At 40.7% G+C, this 15,478-nt stretch overlaps 3 protein-coding genes across 7 annotated transcripts; 1 reads left to right on the plus strand and 2 right to left on the minus strand.

Annotated features, from left to right (window-relative positions):
• Positions 1-40: 40 nt before the first annotated feature.
• Positions 41-4,602, minus strand: LOC131677032 (uncharacterized). Its single transcript, XM_058956543.1, has 6 exons — positions 4,148-4,602; positions 3,368-3,902; positions 1,902-3,308; positions 1,667-1,838; positions 852-1,457; positions 41-796 (listed from the first exon to the last, which is right to left on the minus strand). Exons 1-6 carry the CDS (start codon positions 4,200-4,202, stop codon positions 149-151), a joined length of 3,423 nt encoding a protein of 1,140 aa, XP_058812526.1. The 5' UTR covers positions 4,203-4,602; the 3' UTR covers positions 41-148.
• Positions 58-8,207, plus strand: LOC131677034 (uncharacterized). 5 transcript variants are annotated; one of them, XM_058956546.1, is made up of 5 exons: positions 6,231-6,357; positions 6,482-6,723; positions 6,840-7,219; positions 7,276-7,790; positions 7,849-8,206. In XM_058956546.1, exons 3-5 carry the CDS (start codon positions 6,862-6,864, stop codon positions 8,086-8,088), a joined length of 1,113 nt encoding a protein of 370 aa, XP_058812529.1. In that variant the 5' UTR covers positions 6,231-6,357; positions 6,482-6,723; positions 6,840-6,861; the 3' UTR covers positions 8,089-8,206. The 5 variants fall into 5 exon arrangements, with proteins under 5 accessions (XP_058812532.1, XP_058812529.1, XP_058812530.1 ...); XM_058956547.1 differs by having other exon boundaries at positions 6,237-6,357; positions 6,522-6,723; XM_058956549.1 differs by lacking the exons at positions 6,231-6,357; positions 6,482-6,723 and adding an exon at positions 58-195 and having other exon boundaries at positions 7,849-8,207.
• Positions 8,208-12,668: 4,461 nt separating this feature from the next.
• Positions 12,669-15,333, minus strand: LOC131677036 (myosin regulatory light chain 2). The gene is made up of 3 exons (XM_058956550.1): positions 15,174-15,333; positions 13,595-13,810; positions 12,669-13,520 (listed from the first exon to the last, which is right to left on the minus strand). The coding sequence occupies exons 1-3, from the start codon at positions 15,174-15,176 to the stop codon at positions 13,107-13,109; spliced, it is 633 nt and encodes a 210-aa protein (XP_058812533.1). The 5' UTR covers positions 15,177-15,333; the 3' UTR covers positions 12,669-13,106.
• Positions 15,334-15,478: the final 145 nt, after the last annotated feature.

Genomic DNA, 15,478 nt, shown 5'->3' on the forward strand with positions numbered 1-15,478 from the left:
GTGGGTGGTAAGCATTGGATATAGGTAATTAAGCAAGCGATTTGTCGGTTCACATGTGTTTTATTTATTTGATCGACCCTAATAAGTGCTTGAATTCTAGGAATTCAGTAAAGCACTTTTATCACATGTTGAATGATTTTATTCTGTACTACGCCAATAATGAGCGAACTAGGAACGCCAATGTCATCAACGAGAGTGAGTATTTTATTGAATTAGCTCTACTAAAGAATCCTTTACTACCTTTGTCGGTAGGGTCGCGGACTCCGCATGTTCGGTAGGACAGAGTCTTTTTACGCTTCGGATTCACGTACCCCGGAATATAGATACTTGGTTGATCAAGTCGACCGATCGCTAACAGTTTTGAGAAATCCTGTTCAATTTGATGTGCGCTCGGTCCCTTGAAGTGAACAATCATCTGAATGCATGCATCGTTGTGAAGCGATCTCGTGCTTCGCGAATCTATTGCCAACATCCACTCGGGAAGGCCCATGACAGAGCGAATTTCCTCCAAAAATTGTGCCACCACAAATCGTGGCGGTTTCTTGAGATTTATGTACTTGACGATATCGTGATCGGGTTCGATCTTTGCGCAAGCGAAACGGTGTGATGACAGTTCCGGTCCAAAAATGACAATCGATCGGCCCAGTGCACTCACGGTACCTTCCAGCGGGAAATTGCTATCGGTGAACACCATCCGGCGCTCACCAATGTTGATGGGACCTAGTCGAGCTGACAAGTCGCCGACGTAGCATCGGAGGGGATTATCAGGGCCACATTCTTGGCGGTAAAGATCTTCCTAAAACAATATAACTTATTCATTGAGCTTCCTGAGCCTGACAATTGCAACTTACATTCAACGGGTCGGCTAGTTGGGTGTAGTAAGGATTCCACACGTAACCGGCAGCTACGCATCGGGTTTCAACTTGCTTTACTGTAGCATCCACTCCCACCGGATTTACCCAAATGTGCCAGTTGTGATTGAAAGTCACGTTTCTATCGTGCTTTCCGGGGTACCTCAATTTAACCTCGATAGTGGTATCACTTTGACTGCCATCATTCCCAATCAGCTGCGTCATCCGGATATATCCGTACGCAAACCCGACCGGATGATGGAACGATGCAATAGCTCGTATTTCTCTGGCTTCGCTAGGACTGTACCCTCGTTCCAATGTACTGCAAGCCCAACGGCGATTCCTTTCCTTCTTATGAACAACGATCGATCTACCGATGATGCTCTCGTATCCGAACAACGGAAGCCGCGAATCGTTGTAGGATTGTTCGAACATTGAACTTCCGTCGAGTGTTCCGAACTTTCCGCTAAGATCACCTAGCTCGTATTGATCCGTGCTGCCCATTGCCGGCGGAGGAGATCGTTTCGGATCAACGTTTCGTGGATTCCAGTGACCATATACGGAGGAATCTTCGCACGGGAACTCGAGGTCGCCTTCAACGGGTGCCTGTGGCAAACGTAATGCAAAAAATGGAATTAGGATTAAGCAGCTAAAAACATTTTGTGAGGACTTGAATACGGAAATTCGGGTTATTATAAACCAGGTATCTAAAATTGGCTGTCAGTAAGCCACGGTTCCGGAAGCTTTCTTTTTGTTAATGTTATTAACAGGTTTCAAATAGAAATTTTCTCAAATTACTAGGATTACATACTCACTATATGCACATGGTACCCACTGTTAGCCATCAATCCTTTGAACTCGACTTCCGCATTCGTAAGATCGTACTCCGACTGCTGAATCATCTCCAGCTTGCCTTTGATGGTGAGTGGATCTCCGTTGGAGTACCAATCCCTGGCGACCACTTTTCTCCTATGATAACCTCCAATACTAAAAATAAAACGAAAATAATCTTCACGTTGTTCCCCAAACAGCTCCTAACTTTATATTTACATGGAACAAGCCAAGCGCTCGCCCCTCGCCTGCGGGCCATGATCATCGTAGATCACAATCGACCGCCCAATAATACTGGAAGGGCCACTCAACGGCAAATTCTGATCTACGAACATCTTGCGACTGATCCGTTGACTTTCCCCTTTGTTCCCAGCAATGTCCAGCGTTCCCAGCCGATTGGACAGATCACCCAATCGACAGAGTTCCGGTGAGTTCAGAGTGCACTTCGCCTCCCAATTTTGACCAGCGAAGGACATTTTCTGTGGATTAAAGATTGCTCCCGTGCTAACGCATCGGTTTTGCCAATCGTAGAAATCTTTTCCGGGAGGATCGCTTGTTACTGCCCAGCGATGCTCAGCCGTGTTGTTCACCTTCGAGCCGTCAGCGTGTATCAAGTATTCGAAAATCACAGCCGTATCACCCCAATACTCCTCCTTCACCTGACGGAATAGAATCCGCCCCACTATCGGATAACGGAACAGAACCTGTGCAGTAGCTATCGGAATCTGATACGGTCTACCGATTTCGTATAAAGCAATCGGACCACAAGTCCACGGCACATGTCTTATGTTGGAAGGATCAGTGCGATTATATCTTTGTACGTTGAAGCCTCGGAAGATTATGCTATTTCTTCCCTGCAGCGGAAGAAAGGTGTCCCAATAGAATCCACTGAGTTCGGCACTTGTCCCCGGTAGAAACATTTTGTGGTTTTCTCGTCTGTTCCGGTTTGTAAGCTTCCCGCTCAGGTCTCCAACCGGATATTGATCTTGCGTTCCGAATCCGGGTGGTGGTACATCTTTCTCCTCAACATTAGTGGGATTCAATGTTAGTCCTGAACTTTGGCAAAAACTGTCCAAGTTTGCCGAATATGATCTCAATGGAAGTTGGTTGATTTTAAAGCTAGCAACATCTTTAGCGTAGTTTACATTGTCCTGTGGTTCATCGGTCACAGAGGAGAAAGAGGCATTAATCCAAGTTGGCTCGAAACGAGATCTTTGCACAAAACGGATCTCGCCTTTCATTCCACCTCCGTTGACCAGCGCTCGGGCAGATTTGGCTTTCAAATGTCTTATTTTGGCACATGCCAAGAACGTATCCGGATGAACCGGATCAAAGATCACAACGTATAGTTTTCGCGACGGTCCGTACAGATCACTAGGAAGCACGACGAATTCTTTGTCGTTAAAGAGCTGAGGGTATTTAAAATTTTGCGAATTGGTGGTTATTTTTAAGTTTCCTACTCGGGCGTCGATGTCACCAACAGCTTTTCCAGCACCGCGCACCTGAGGATCAAATACTAGCTGCAGCTTGTTGCAGTTATCCTCGGCATTGGCAGTATCACTCTCAAAAATGTCGGTCACGTAGACCTTCCAGGAGTGCTCGGTGAAGTCTGGGTTATTCAATTTCCTGCAAATACAATAAAAAAAATTGTTTACTCTGTCCTGATTGGTACGATGTGAACTCACCTAGATTGCTCGCGAATATGGAACAGATTGGAGTAGATCAACGTATCCGAATGGTGTGTCTCTTTGGATGCTAACCAACGGAAATATATCGAACCTGTAACTGGACTGTTGAACCTAGCCTCGGCGATATGATCCTGTGATCCATCTCTGGTGGTAATAGTTGCACAAATTCTGAAATTGCTGTTCGGATCGAAAAGCACCAGCGATTTACCCCACAGTCCCTTCTCCCCGGTCAATCCAATGTCGTTTAGCCAGGTTGTGGATTCATTACCGGGCAGGGTCAAAAAGCCCAAATCATCGTCGAAAGACCACAACTGCTCTCCCAGTACTCTCAGCTCGCATCTTTCACGGGGATCGACAATCGTGTAATCAACTGGCAGCTGGTACACGCCCCAACTCCATGCTTGATCTGGATACTGGAGTGTGGTTTCCAGATCGGTTACTATTTGAACTTGCTGTTCAGAGTACTGCGAGAAGGAGATTTCGCCATGCAGTCCATGCTGTGAAATGTAGGCTACCAAATTGACCGCATCCACTGGAAAATAAATCGTTTTTGTTATCAATTAAATGTGATAAATGGTTGATTTATAATGATGTCTAAAAACCCAACCATTTAACCGAAAGATAAGATTCAATAACTGATCGTTTTATTAGAAATCCGATCATTTTAAAAACGAATTAGTTTAAGCCTTCCGCATTTCTTGTACCCCAGATTCGACGTGGCAGGTACGGTAAAAAGTGACGCAAAAATCAATTGACCGTGCAATCATTCATACTCACCTTGAAGCGCCAGTGCGAGTACAAGCAAACAAATTGATTGGGTTACGATCAGCATTTCACTAAATTTTGATTTGTATTTCCATAGAAGTTTGCTGCATTTTATGTTCACAACACTGCTCGAGATCTTACGCAATGAAACAAAACATTTTCTCAAGAAGAATGAGTCACCTTTCTTCGCTGATCTCTTGAGGAATGTACGACCGATCGGCGATTTTGCGACCTGTTAATTCTGCTGCTCACTATCAACTAACGAACATGGTTGGCGATCGACTGCCACTCCACTCAGGTAGAAACAACAACATTCTCTTTTAACTATTTTACCATCCACGATTTTCCAGCACTACACTTTCGATTCTGTTTTGATTCTTCATTCCGGCGACGCAGCCCGCTGCTGATCGCACGCTTTCTCGTCGTTATGTTTTGTTTTGGCAATTTCTTCACCTTCTGCGGCTGGAACTAATACATACATTGGTGCGGTAGTTAAGCATTTGTGGGATACGAGATATCGGCCAGTTTATTAGAAGATCGCCCTTTATTTCGAACATTAAACCGCGCAAATATGCATGCTGCATAATCTCAACATGCTTCCAGTATGGCATGGCCTGTAGGGTTACCAGCATTATTCCATTATATCAAAATCAATTGTCTGACGAGATAAGGATTCTTTACAATTGAGTTCTTGTCGCTCGGTCTCACGAACACTTCTGCAGTTTCCTGGTTGAAAACAATCCCATTTGATTTTGCCGTCTTTGTTTATTATTTTCCACCAACTAGTGATGTAGTGTTTGTGTCATGTAACGTGTACGTACATGAGCCGTAGAAAAGTCTATGACCTTAAAACTCAATGCCGTATATATAGATGTGGCAGAACACACGGTTGGCAACTAAAATATGTTAACAATCCAGAAGCACAACGGGTCGACGTCATAGCGTTCACACGATTCAATGGAGCGGAACGACTGGCATGACGAAAGCAAGTCGATTTATTCTAGAGAAAATTTTCAATAGGACGTAAGTAACAATGAGAGATTCTCTTTGGGGTCTTTCTCTTCTGTTCATTACTCGGCCATTTCAACATTTACTACTCTACTCTTTGCATAATATTCTAGTAAAAACCGTCGGCTTTCGATATGTACCGGAAAATTAGTGCAAAGTGTTGTAATGACGTCGTAATAAACGAAAGAGTAAGGAAACAAAGAGAGGCTCTCAATGTTACTTACGTCCTATTGAAAATTTTCTCTAGTATTCTGTGATCACTCACACCGCTCATGTAAGATTCAAAGAGAATAGGGAAAGAGACGAAGAGTGAAAATCAGTCAAAACGGCAACACTCCCTTTATGATGATTTCAACACTAGAATTTTGGCAACCGCTTCCACAGGCAGCACTTTAAATGACTCCTATTATATTTTGAAAAGAAACCGTATGTCGATCGTTGGATTTGTTTATCAAATGATGTGCATTTTGAAACAAAGAGATGAAATAATTCTAAAGCTTGTTTTTACTAATACATATACTCTAGAATGCACCTTAAAATAATGATTGAACTAAATTCTGACAAAAATTCAAATTTCTTTTTTGATAGATGTACAATACTTATCTCCTCCAACTCAGGCATGAGTAATGTTTATTTACATTGCACGATTGGTTTGCTCAATAAGGTATTTTCGGCTTCACACTATTCGCCTCTTTTCCTATTCTCTTTGGTAAGATTCATCTTACAAATGCAAAAGAGCCCTCTTCGCCATATCTGTATGTATCTCATTGGGCCACACTGCCTCTCACTCATCGCACGCCTTGAGTGAATTGCCGTGAGTGCTCTCTATCTGTTTTATGCAGCCGACTGGCAACCCTGTACCATCATATGGAGTTTGACAGCGACCAACATATACGGGGCATTATGGCTCTAAAGCCCCAAACAAAGAATTATGTTCGGCACTATACACGATATTCAAGCATTCCATACGACGTTTTGCATGTTGTGGGATGATTTAATACCATATTATTCAGAAAATCAACATTTAGTAACTAATTACAGCTTTTAATCATTCAATTCAAATTTAATGTTTTGATGTTCATGGCAGTGATGCTGGCTGTACAGAGACGTCGTCCTTGACAAGAGGCTGGTTTTATGTTATCTTCTACTCCTACGAGGTTACCCTGTACCAGGTTACATTTGTTATGCGAGTGGCATCACTGCACGTAGGTCAGGTAAGTTCGGTTGCGGAGAAGTAGTACGAGATTTGTTTCAATGTTTACCCGCGACATAAATAATAAGAGACCAGCAGATTTAGTTACAGTTATATATGAATCGAATTGTTTGTTTCCGTTTTAGTGTCTTCTTATCGATTGTTTGTTATTTCACATTTTATTAGCTCAGTTGTTATAGTTGAAACAGGAAAAACAGTAATCAGCAGATAGGTGTGTAATGTGCAGAATCCCCATCCAATCAAAAAGTTTACATCCTACAAGAGTCTATACGCAAAGAGTCACGCTGATACTGGATGTGAATGCACCTATTCAACTTTCAAACATCTTCAATTGATCAAACACAAGAAACTCAATAATTAACTCACGGTATGTAAAATTTGAAAATACCCAATATAGCTCATATAAATAATCAATATACATCTACAACGCAGATTTGTTATATATGTTCAATAATATTTGTCCACTGATTTTCATCCAAACAGCTTTCCAGCGACGATTTTAAAAATGTACGAATCTAAAGATGCCGGTACAGTTGCACCAGCCGTTTTATTAGGTGATCATGTAACTATTAAAGAAGAAACAACGACATACACCATCCCAAATGGACATTCTGTTACTACCGACGGAGCATTTGTGAGAATTCATAACACAACAATCAGAGCCGACACTTCGGGCTCAGTCGATTTCACACTGAAAGATAACAACAACGACAGAGATCAGCCGCAAATCCATCTCGATAAATGTACCGTATTCAGATCTAGTCAACTGTTCGATCGGTATGCCAAAAATTCAGAGGGTTTGAAAGCCCTGCGTGATCTTTTGGATTCCTGGAACCTTGGCGATTACTTCAGTTTTTTCAAAGGTTAGTAGTATATTCTTGAGAAATATAATTATATTGACTATCTGTTCGATTTACAGAACAAGAACTTTACGTCGGGGTGCTAGAGCACCTGTGTCCAAGTATGGCCGAAACTTTGTTTCAAAACACAGCTATTCCCTTAGGGGCACGTGTTGAGTTCCATTATCAATGGTCAAAATGGATTAAGCGCAAGACTCATTCAAACAGTAACAGGGAAAAGTTGAATAACTTGTCCAATTCCAATGGGGTAAACCATCCGGAACAGCCTGTAGATCAATCGACCACAAGATGTCAATTATCAAGTTCATTGTTGAATGTTACGACAAACGCAGGCATAAGACAGTTGGGTATAGTGAAAATAATGGACTTAAACTATATACTCCATTCGAATACATACGGTAAATGTTTGATGCAAGAGACTAGCAATACGGGCAATAGGTTGACCGACGATCTTCGTAAAATTTTATGCAAATCAGTTCTTCAGTTTTGTATTGAATATGAGCATGACTTGTCTGTTGCTGATTGTGCGGCACTTACGGAGCAAATTCTACACAGATACCCAGGAGAACTTGCGGTGATTGGATTTTTTTTTAAAATATGGAAAGGAATTAAAATCGAATTTAACTTTACAGGAATATTATTACCGCCCAAGAAAAAAAGGTGCACCGTTGGGGAAGCTATACTATAAGTACCGTAACTGGAAAAATACACTGAAGCGAAAACGGCAGGATGAACAGCCCAATAGCATCCAAAAGGGGTCAAAGCAAGAGGTTTCGGACGATGACAGTGGAGATGTTAACATGCGAGCACCAAAACAGGAATCGCTGGATATCTCATACGAGGAAGAAATGCTACTTACTGAGCAGCGATAGTACTGAATTTTAATAAAGCGGGTGTTCCAGAAAAGTATAATCTTCGGGAATGTTTTCAATACACGGTAAAATATTGACACGTTTAATCCAAATGATTATGCACTTGAATCAGATTGTCTTTTATCACTACCCAATGAGGTGATTTAGCTTTGATTTTCTAATTATTGACAATCCGTACCAATGTGGTCTAGTCTTTGAAAACTAATGAAAATCACCTTTATATGGACATGCATATCTGTTGAATTCGCACCACTGTACAAATCTATTGATATTGAAAAGAATCTTCTTTCTTCAAGTTGTCAAAAGTACCAGTATGATAATGTCTGTAATAAACAACAAATAAATGTTCACAAATCTGAGCGAAAAGTGGAAAACCGGAATTCCCAGAGTATTGTAGAGCGTGAGTAATCTACGGTTTTTGTTGTGGTTAATTTTTATGTCATATATTTACAGCTTATGGAATATATAGATAAATCGTAAGGGAGATATTCAATGTACGATCATTCAACAACAGCGTGCAAAGCATTCTAAATTGAAGTGATATCCTGTTGATTTCGTTGTGGTTGGATAAAATCTGTTCCAATCGATTGGCACGTCGCATTATAATGTTTTGAAAGTAGTGCGAATGCAACAGTAAATCACTTTACGTCAACGTCAACGACGATTTATTACCGTGTAGGATATAGAAAGGACATTGAGAGCCTAGCCTCTTAGTTTACTTTTTCTTCTGTTAATGTATTGTTCGCTTTACCTCTTCACTCTTTGAATAATCTTACAGTCATCAAAGAAGGGAAGGAATGGGTAGGGTAACGAACGTTGTTATGGAGACCGTGTACACCTTTGCATCTCCACTTTGCCACGAGAAGAAGTTTTGGTTAACTACATCTCAGAAACTCAATATGGCTTCATCCTAAGCAATGTATACAAGCGCAAATGGTAAATGCAATATACATCAAACTTTCGGCCGCCTTCAGCAAACTCAACCATGAAATTGCGATTGCTAAATAAAAACGACTTGGATTCTGCGGCAAAACTGGTTCAAATATTATTTGATCGGACGTAAAATGCCGGTTACAATTGAGAATAATATATTCTGTGAGGTTACGTCCAGTGTACCTCAAGGCAGCCATTTGAGGCATTATATGTTCTTTTTATATCTAAAATATTTTTATTTTTGCAGCGCTGCTCTCAAGTGTCTTATGACGAATTTCGCCCCAACTCGAACAAATGTTGGCAGCACCCTATCTGATTTTAATGAAGCTTTCTGTAAATGAGAACTTTGTCAGAAAAAGCCACTTTGCATACTCTGTTTTTCCAAAAATGATCTAGACTGTCTTTTGAAAAGGGCAATTTTTTTTCAAATGGCTGTGGTTTAAAAATGACAAATCCTACAAAAAATGTTGTGAGAGTAATTTTTACAAATTTAGTCAAATTTTTGAATAAAAATATTGGAAAAATTCTTCATCGACTCCAACACTGCAAAAAATCGATTGTAAAAATTTAAAGTCGATTGACAAAAAAACCATCTTTGATTTGTACGAAATTTTGCGATTACGACTGCGTACGATTGCGTACGGCTCAAAAGTCCTACATACAGATATGATGCTGTAGAAAAGGCGAAATATAGTGCTATTATAATGCAGAGATTCACAGCCCGTTTTCTGCATCACTAATGCTATTCTAAAGCATATAGGAGAAATGTAAAATATTGTTATAATACGAAAACAGGTAATCATTATTTCTAACCCAGACCATGATGCCAAAATTGTCCACCATCTATATTTATAATGGTAGCATTGAACCTTGGAGTGCGAAGAAGTCGCCTTGGGCTTTCCGGCAGTGTTTTATCAAGCTGGTTCAGTTTCTTGCAGCAATGGCTTCAATGCAGTATGTGCAATGTTATACTGAATACTCCAGTTGCGTAGGAATGCGGATAAACTTTCCTCTTCGGTTTTATTTTGAACTGATTCCCCGGTAAAGGAACCTTCGGAAAATAAAATGCTCCATTTTTCGCTGGACTCTTCATCGGAATTTTCATCTGGGCTGTAGGCGCTCACAGAATTTTTCAAATGAAATTATAGCTGTAGAATTAAGTATTTCCAGAATAACATTATCAGAAGGCTCAAGGATTTCAGGACAATCCAATTTCCGATGCAAACTCACTTTTCGTCTATAATTCCCACCTTTGTTTACGTCCATGTTATATATTGGTTGCTGTTGATAACGAAATTTAATTTTAAGTTTTTTAAAAATGAAGGTTTGGCACAATATAGGCATTATAAGGGCATTATATTTATTATATAATAGCACTTAATGCATATATCGAGCAAATATGCTTCGAATACTCTTAATGCTGTTATGCATTATATCAGCTTTATATACGCATATAGAGCAACCATATTTTGACACAACTTTTATGCATTTATTATGCTAATACCGAGCATAAATGCATTGCATGTGCTGATATAGTTTTTATGTAATGTTAATTCTAATATATAGCCAATATAGTGCCATGGCTCAATGCTTATAGTTACTTGGAAACTTGAATGAAGACTGGAAGATTGGAAGAATGGAAGACTGCAGTTCAGTGGTTCATCCAAAAAATGATAAATTTTATGAAACAATTGACAAACTTTTCTAAAATTTATTTATGTCGCAGGGAGCAGCAGCACAATACAAAAATAAAAAAAAACTTCGCAAGCTTGTGTAGATTCCAGTCAAAGTATGAATTAAGCGCAGAATGGCATTTTTGAAACATACCATGAAAAAGGAGCTTGTGATGCTATAGGTGGTACTCTCAAGCGAATGGCAAAAAGAGTTAGTCTTGCTCGCGACTATAAAAATACCATAACAACTTCCCAAGAGTTATATAACTGGGCAGTTAAACAAACTGATAAAAATATCACAAAACTAAATTTAGGCTGCATATACACTGAACCAAGTATGCAAAATGCCTGCTGTACGGCAAAGCAGTAACACGACAAAAAAAATACTGCCCCCAGTACAGCCACCAGACGCTGAGCGGTACAGCTTCTCTTTTTTTTAAATTTTTAATCTATTCAATATTTTTAATCACAAACGACGACAATGAATGCGGTTCATTTACGCCACGACCGGCATCAACGCTTTCGTGTGCGGGCCTCTCCCTTTGACTATGCAGAGAAAAGTGTACAAAGCGAGAGAACAAACTTTATTACGCCACACTCTCACAGCAGTCGGAATACAGCAGAAAAACAAAAATGTATTTTACTACTGTACGGAAAAGTGTACTCGGTTTTGCTATTGTTCTGACAAGAGCAGTAGTGATGCGTCGTTGTAGCGGGCTGTACGGCTTGAGCAAATGTAAATGTACCGGAAAAAATGTAGTTTACTGGTACCGTTCGCATCCCTGCACTGAACAGTACAACAAAATGTCAGAACTACAACAAAACGCCAGAACAATATCTGGCACTAAGCAACTCCACAGTGTTGTGCCTATTCCTGCCCGGTCGGCGTGGCAAGCAGAAAGTTAGCAAAAGTTGAGCAAAGCGAAATTGATGCTGGCAGAGTTTCTGCGAGAATTTTGCGCGATTTGTGCGAGAATTCTGGCAATGAATTCGCTCAAATGCAACAACCGTTTCTGACAGAAGCGGTTAAACCAACCGATGCTGTTCACTTTTATTCAGAATCGAGCCAGAAATGTACGGCAAAGATCTCTGCACGCTTCCTGCCACATCTTTGTCAGATGTTTTGCTCGATTCGTGCTAAATTCTACCAGGTAGAAATTGCCAGGATTATTGCCCAGTTTATGTCCGAGTTATGCAGGATTTAGGTCGGTTCCTGTCAAAATTTGCCAGAAAACGCGAGCGAAACCGAGTTCGCCCTAGCTCAACTAACCCGACAGGATACGCGCAGAAATCTGACAGGGCTGCCAAACCAAGACTTACAGAAATCTAGCAGAGCAGTCTCTCCCAGAAAATTTGCTCACTGGGTCGTGGCAAAGTAGAGACGAAAAGGTATTCAGAAGATGAACAAAAACCCATACTAGCCACGCCATCCGCCGACTTTGCCAGTAAGGTATTTTTGCTGCACACTATTCGCTTCTCTTCTTATTCTCTCTGGTATAAGTGAACTATAGAAAGAACGTCAAATTATTAGTACGCCTGCACGTTATGCAATTACATTTTGCCGTTGACCGCATGTGGTCTTCGATACTGCATCAATAGAAGATATTGAACGCAACATTGCACACAACTAAACTGAGCAACCACGTATCAACCACGATAGAGAACTAGTATAGGAAGGTATGCAGAACAAATAACTATGCGTTCCCTTCAAAATATGCCTATTTTACTCAGGTCGTTTCGAATTTCTGTTATCAGTTTGGTATATATTTAAAGAAAAAATGAGGAATGAAACAAAATATTTTTAAACTTCCAATGCACGACTTAATCGCCTAAGTACCGAATCGATGATATTGTGGATTGTTTTATTGAGGTTAGAAGATATCACCTCTCCTCGAAACCACAGTTAAACCCTAAAAATCTATTCCAAGGCGCATATTGTTGGGAAAACCCCATGTGAGCACAAAAACGGGTACATGTAGTTTCAATGAAAACATTTATTTTGCCGTATTTCCAATTCTACACATCCCTGCTAGTTCTGTTCGATTTTTTTCTTCATCCATTCTGACTGACTCTGCATTGCTGACACCGCGAGGAAAGGAAAGACCGGTGGTTCCTAGTAAAAGCTTGTTTTCTCCTGCATGAACTTTTTGCACTTTTTTTGTTTATTTTTTTATTTTTTATATAACGTTATTCTCCTTACAGCTTAAAATTCATGTCTTATCATAGAAAATAAAAGTAATAATTTAGAATCAGATGACGTAAGCAAATGGAATTGTGATTACATGAAGATGTTCTCCGTATTGTTGTTGTTGTTGTTGTTGTCACTGCTTGTTCTTTGTAGATGTTGATTACAAGTAAAAGTTTAAAATAAATAGAAGCTTTTGGTTTTTCAGTTTTCCACACCGCATAAATTTATTCTTCCGCTTCCTCTTCGGTACCGGTGAGCATGGAGATCAGGGCGGCGGTGTCGATGAAACCCTTATCGTCGATGATCATCTGATCGAAGGCATCGTCAACCTCGTCTTCGGTGAATTTGTCGCTACCCCAGTGGGTCAGAGCGTAACGGAACCGGTCACCATCGATCTTGCCGTTCATGTCGAATGCTTTGAAGGCATTGATGACAACATCGTCGTCGTCGGTGCCACCTCCTGACATGCGGTTGGCGAACAGTGTCAGCAGCTGGGTGAAGTTGAGTGGGCCCGCAGCTTCGCCAAGCATATCGTCCAATTCCTTGTCTGAGCACAGTTTGCCCAAAGCATCAAAGGTCGAGCGGAGATCGTTCTTGCCAATCACACCATCCTTGTCGTTGTCCATAAGCTGGAAGGCCTGAAAAATTCAAGATGGAAAATGGTCGTTAGTTTAATTTGTAGTTTTGCTGGGCTGGTATTTGGTAATCGTACCTCCTTGAATTCGGCGATCTGCTTCTGGGAGAAGAGGACGAAGACCGAGGATGGGGCTTTCTTGGCCTTCCGGGAGGAAGATCCGCGGGTGGATCCTCGCCCCGAGCCAGAGTCCGAGGGAGTTGGTGCCGATGGGGTGTCTGCTGCTGGGGTATCGGAAGGGGTCTCGTCCTTGGAGGAGGCCTTCTTCTTGGTCTTCTTTTCCTTCTTCTCAGACTGTACCGCAATTAAGATTCAAAAAGAGCCATATTAATAAACTATCAACCGGCTGGCATCGCAGAAGTTGCTCGAGATTCCACCTCGCATCATTGGAGATCTTCCTCATTTCACGCTTTGAAGAATTTGTGTGCGATACTATATTCTAGTCACCAACACGATCACCATTGGGCTATTTTTAGTGGCAAATTTTCACGACCTGTGCGCGCCTACTGTGGTTGTGCGTGTAGGTTGTTTTTACATAACCATCACCTCGTGTACTAGATCGCGATGAGAATTGGGAAAACAAGATCTATTTTTGGAAGTGCGCTGGTCGGAGAATTTTCTACACTGGTTGGCTGATGGCCGAGATTCGTATCTAAATTGCGAACTGGGATTTTTTTTTCAGAAAATTGGAAGTTGTTTGGTCTCGGCGGATTGCTTGACGAAAGATAAAACTTCTAATAACTAATTAATTGGTAATGATAGATAAGTAGAATTATTTGTATTAATCACTTCAAGATCGCGGAAACCTCAAGTACAATATTCGTGATTTCGAAACAACGAAATTGTTTGACTCAAGTTATGACAGGAGTAACACATAAATATTAGTCGAGGTAATGTTTTTGAAATTATTACAAAAATATAAACTTGAGTCAAATCACGCATTCTGAGGCAATAGATAAGCGTCTATACTATCTAACTGAATTTGAATTTTCAGATTACAGTTAGCCAACTGTCATTTAAGTTATATTTAATTGATACGTTTACGTGATTAAGTCAACCGATTTTAGTAGGTAGGCAGGTCCACTGCATTCGCTTTAAAATTTTCCATTATCGGTAGATGAGAGAAGAACTGACTGGTGAGGCATACTCGGTCGTACAAGTGGTTCGTGTTCGTTAACCTTCGATCTTTTTAACTAGAAGGTAACAAAATTTTAGTCAAATCCTTTCATTTCGGCTAGACACACCCTAATATATCTAATCTAAATCCATGATCCATGTAGATTATATAGAAGCGAAACGTTATAAAAGTTTAAATAGTTCCCACAGCTGATCAGGTAGCTTTGTAGCTTTTGCAAAACCGTGTCGAATAATCGATGAATCATTAGAACTATTTCCACACAAGTCAAACATTTAACACTTTTCAGTCTACACAAATTTAAAATTCCAGTTCACTAATTGGCTGCATCGGCGCAAATTATATAATTCCAAAATAATATCCATGAACAGCAGCAGGCACCTGTTACAGCAGCAGGCACCTGTCGATCGCACACAATAATCCTCAAGGAAGATCTTCAATGATACCGTCTAATATATCAGGAATTTGAAACACTTTCACCAAGTGACACAACTGCTGCCCGTCACCACCCAAGGAACTTACCATGATGCTTGGGTGTTCTTAACTAGAGCGACTTGACTTGGCTGAAGCCTCTGAGCAACTGAAAGCCGTGGTGCGGTCCCGTTGATAAGTACAGCTGCCCGGTTTAGTTCTCGGGACACTCTCACAGAGACCAACTCAATTCGTTCGTCCGTACACTTGCCTTTTTTAGATCATGTCGGGGGCCCCAAAAAATCTTTTTATATTTTTTTTTTGTTACGTGTCGACATCAACCGACACTATGGTAGGCAGCAAAGCACAGGGGGCTAAAATTAGTCACCCACAACGCAGACTCGGCACACACTAAC

Source organism: Topomyia yanbarensis, chromosome 1 (assembly GCF_030247195.1).
Source record: "Topomyia yanbarensis strain Yona2022 chromosome 1, ASM3024719v1, whole genome shotgun sequence".
NCBI lineage: Eukaryota > Metazoa > Arthropoda > Insecta > Diptera > Culicidae > Topomyia > Topomyia yanbarensis.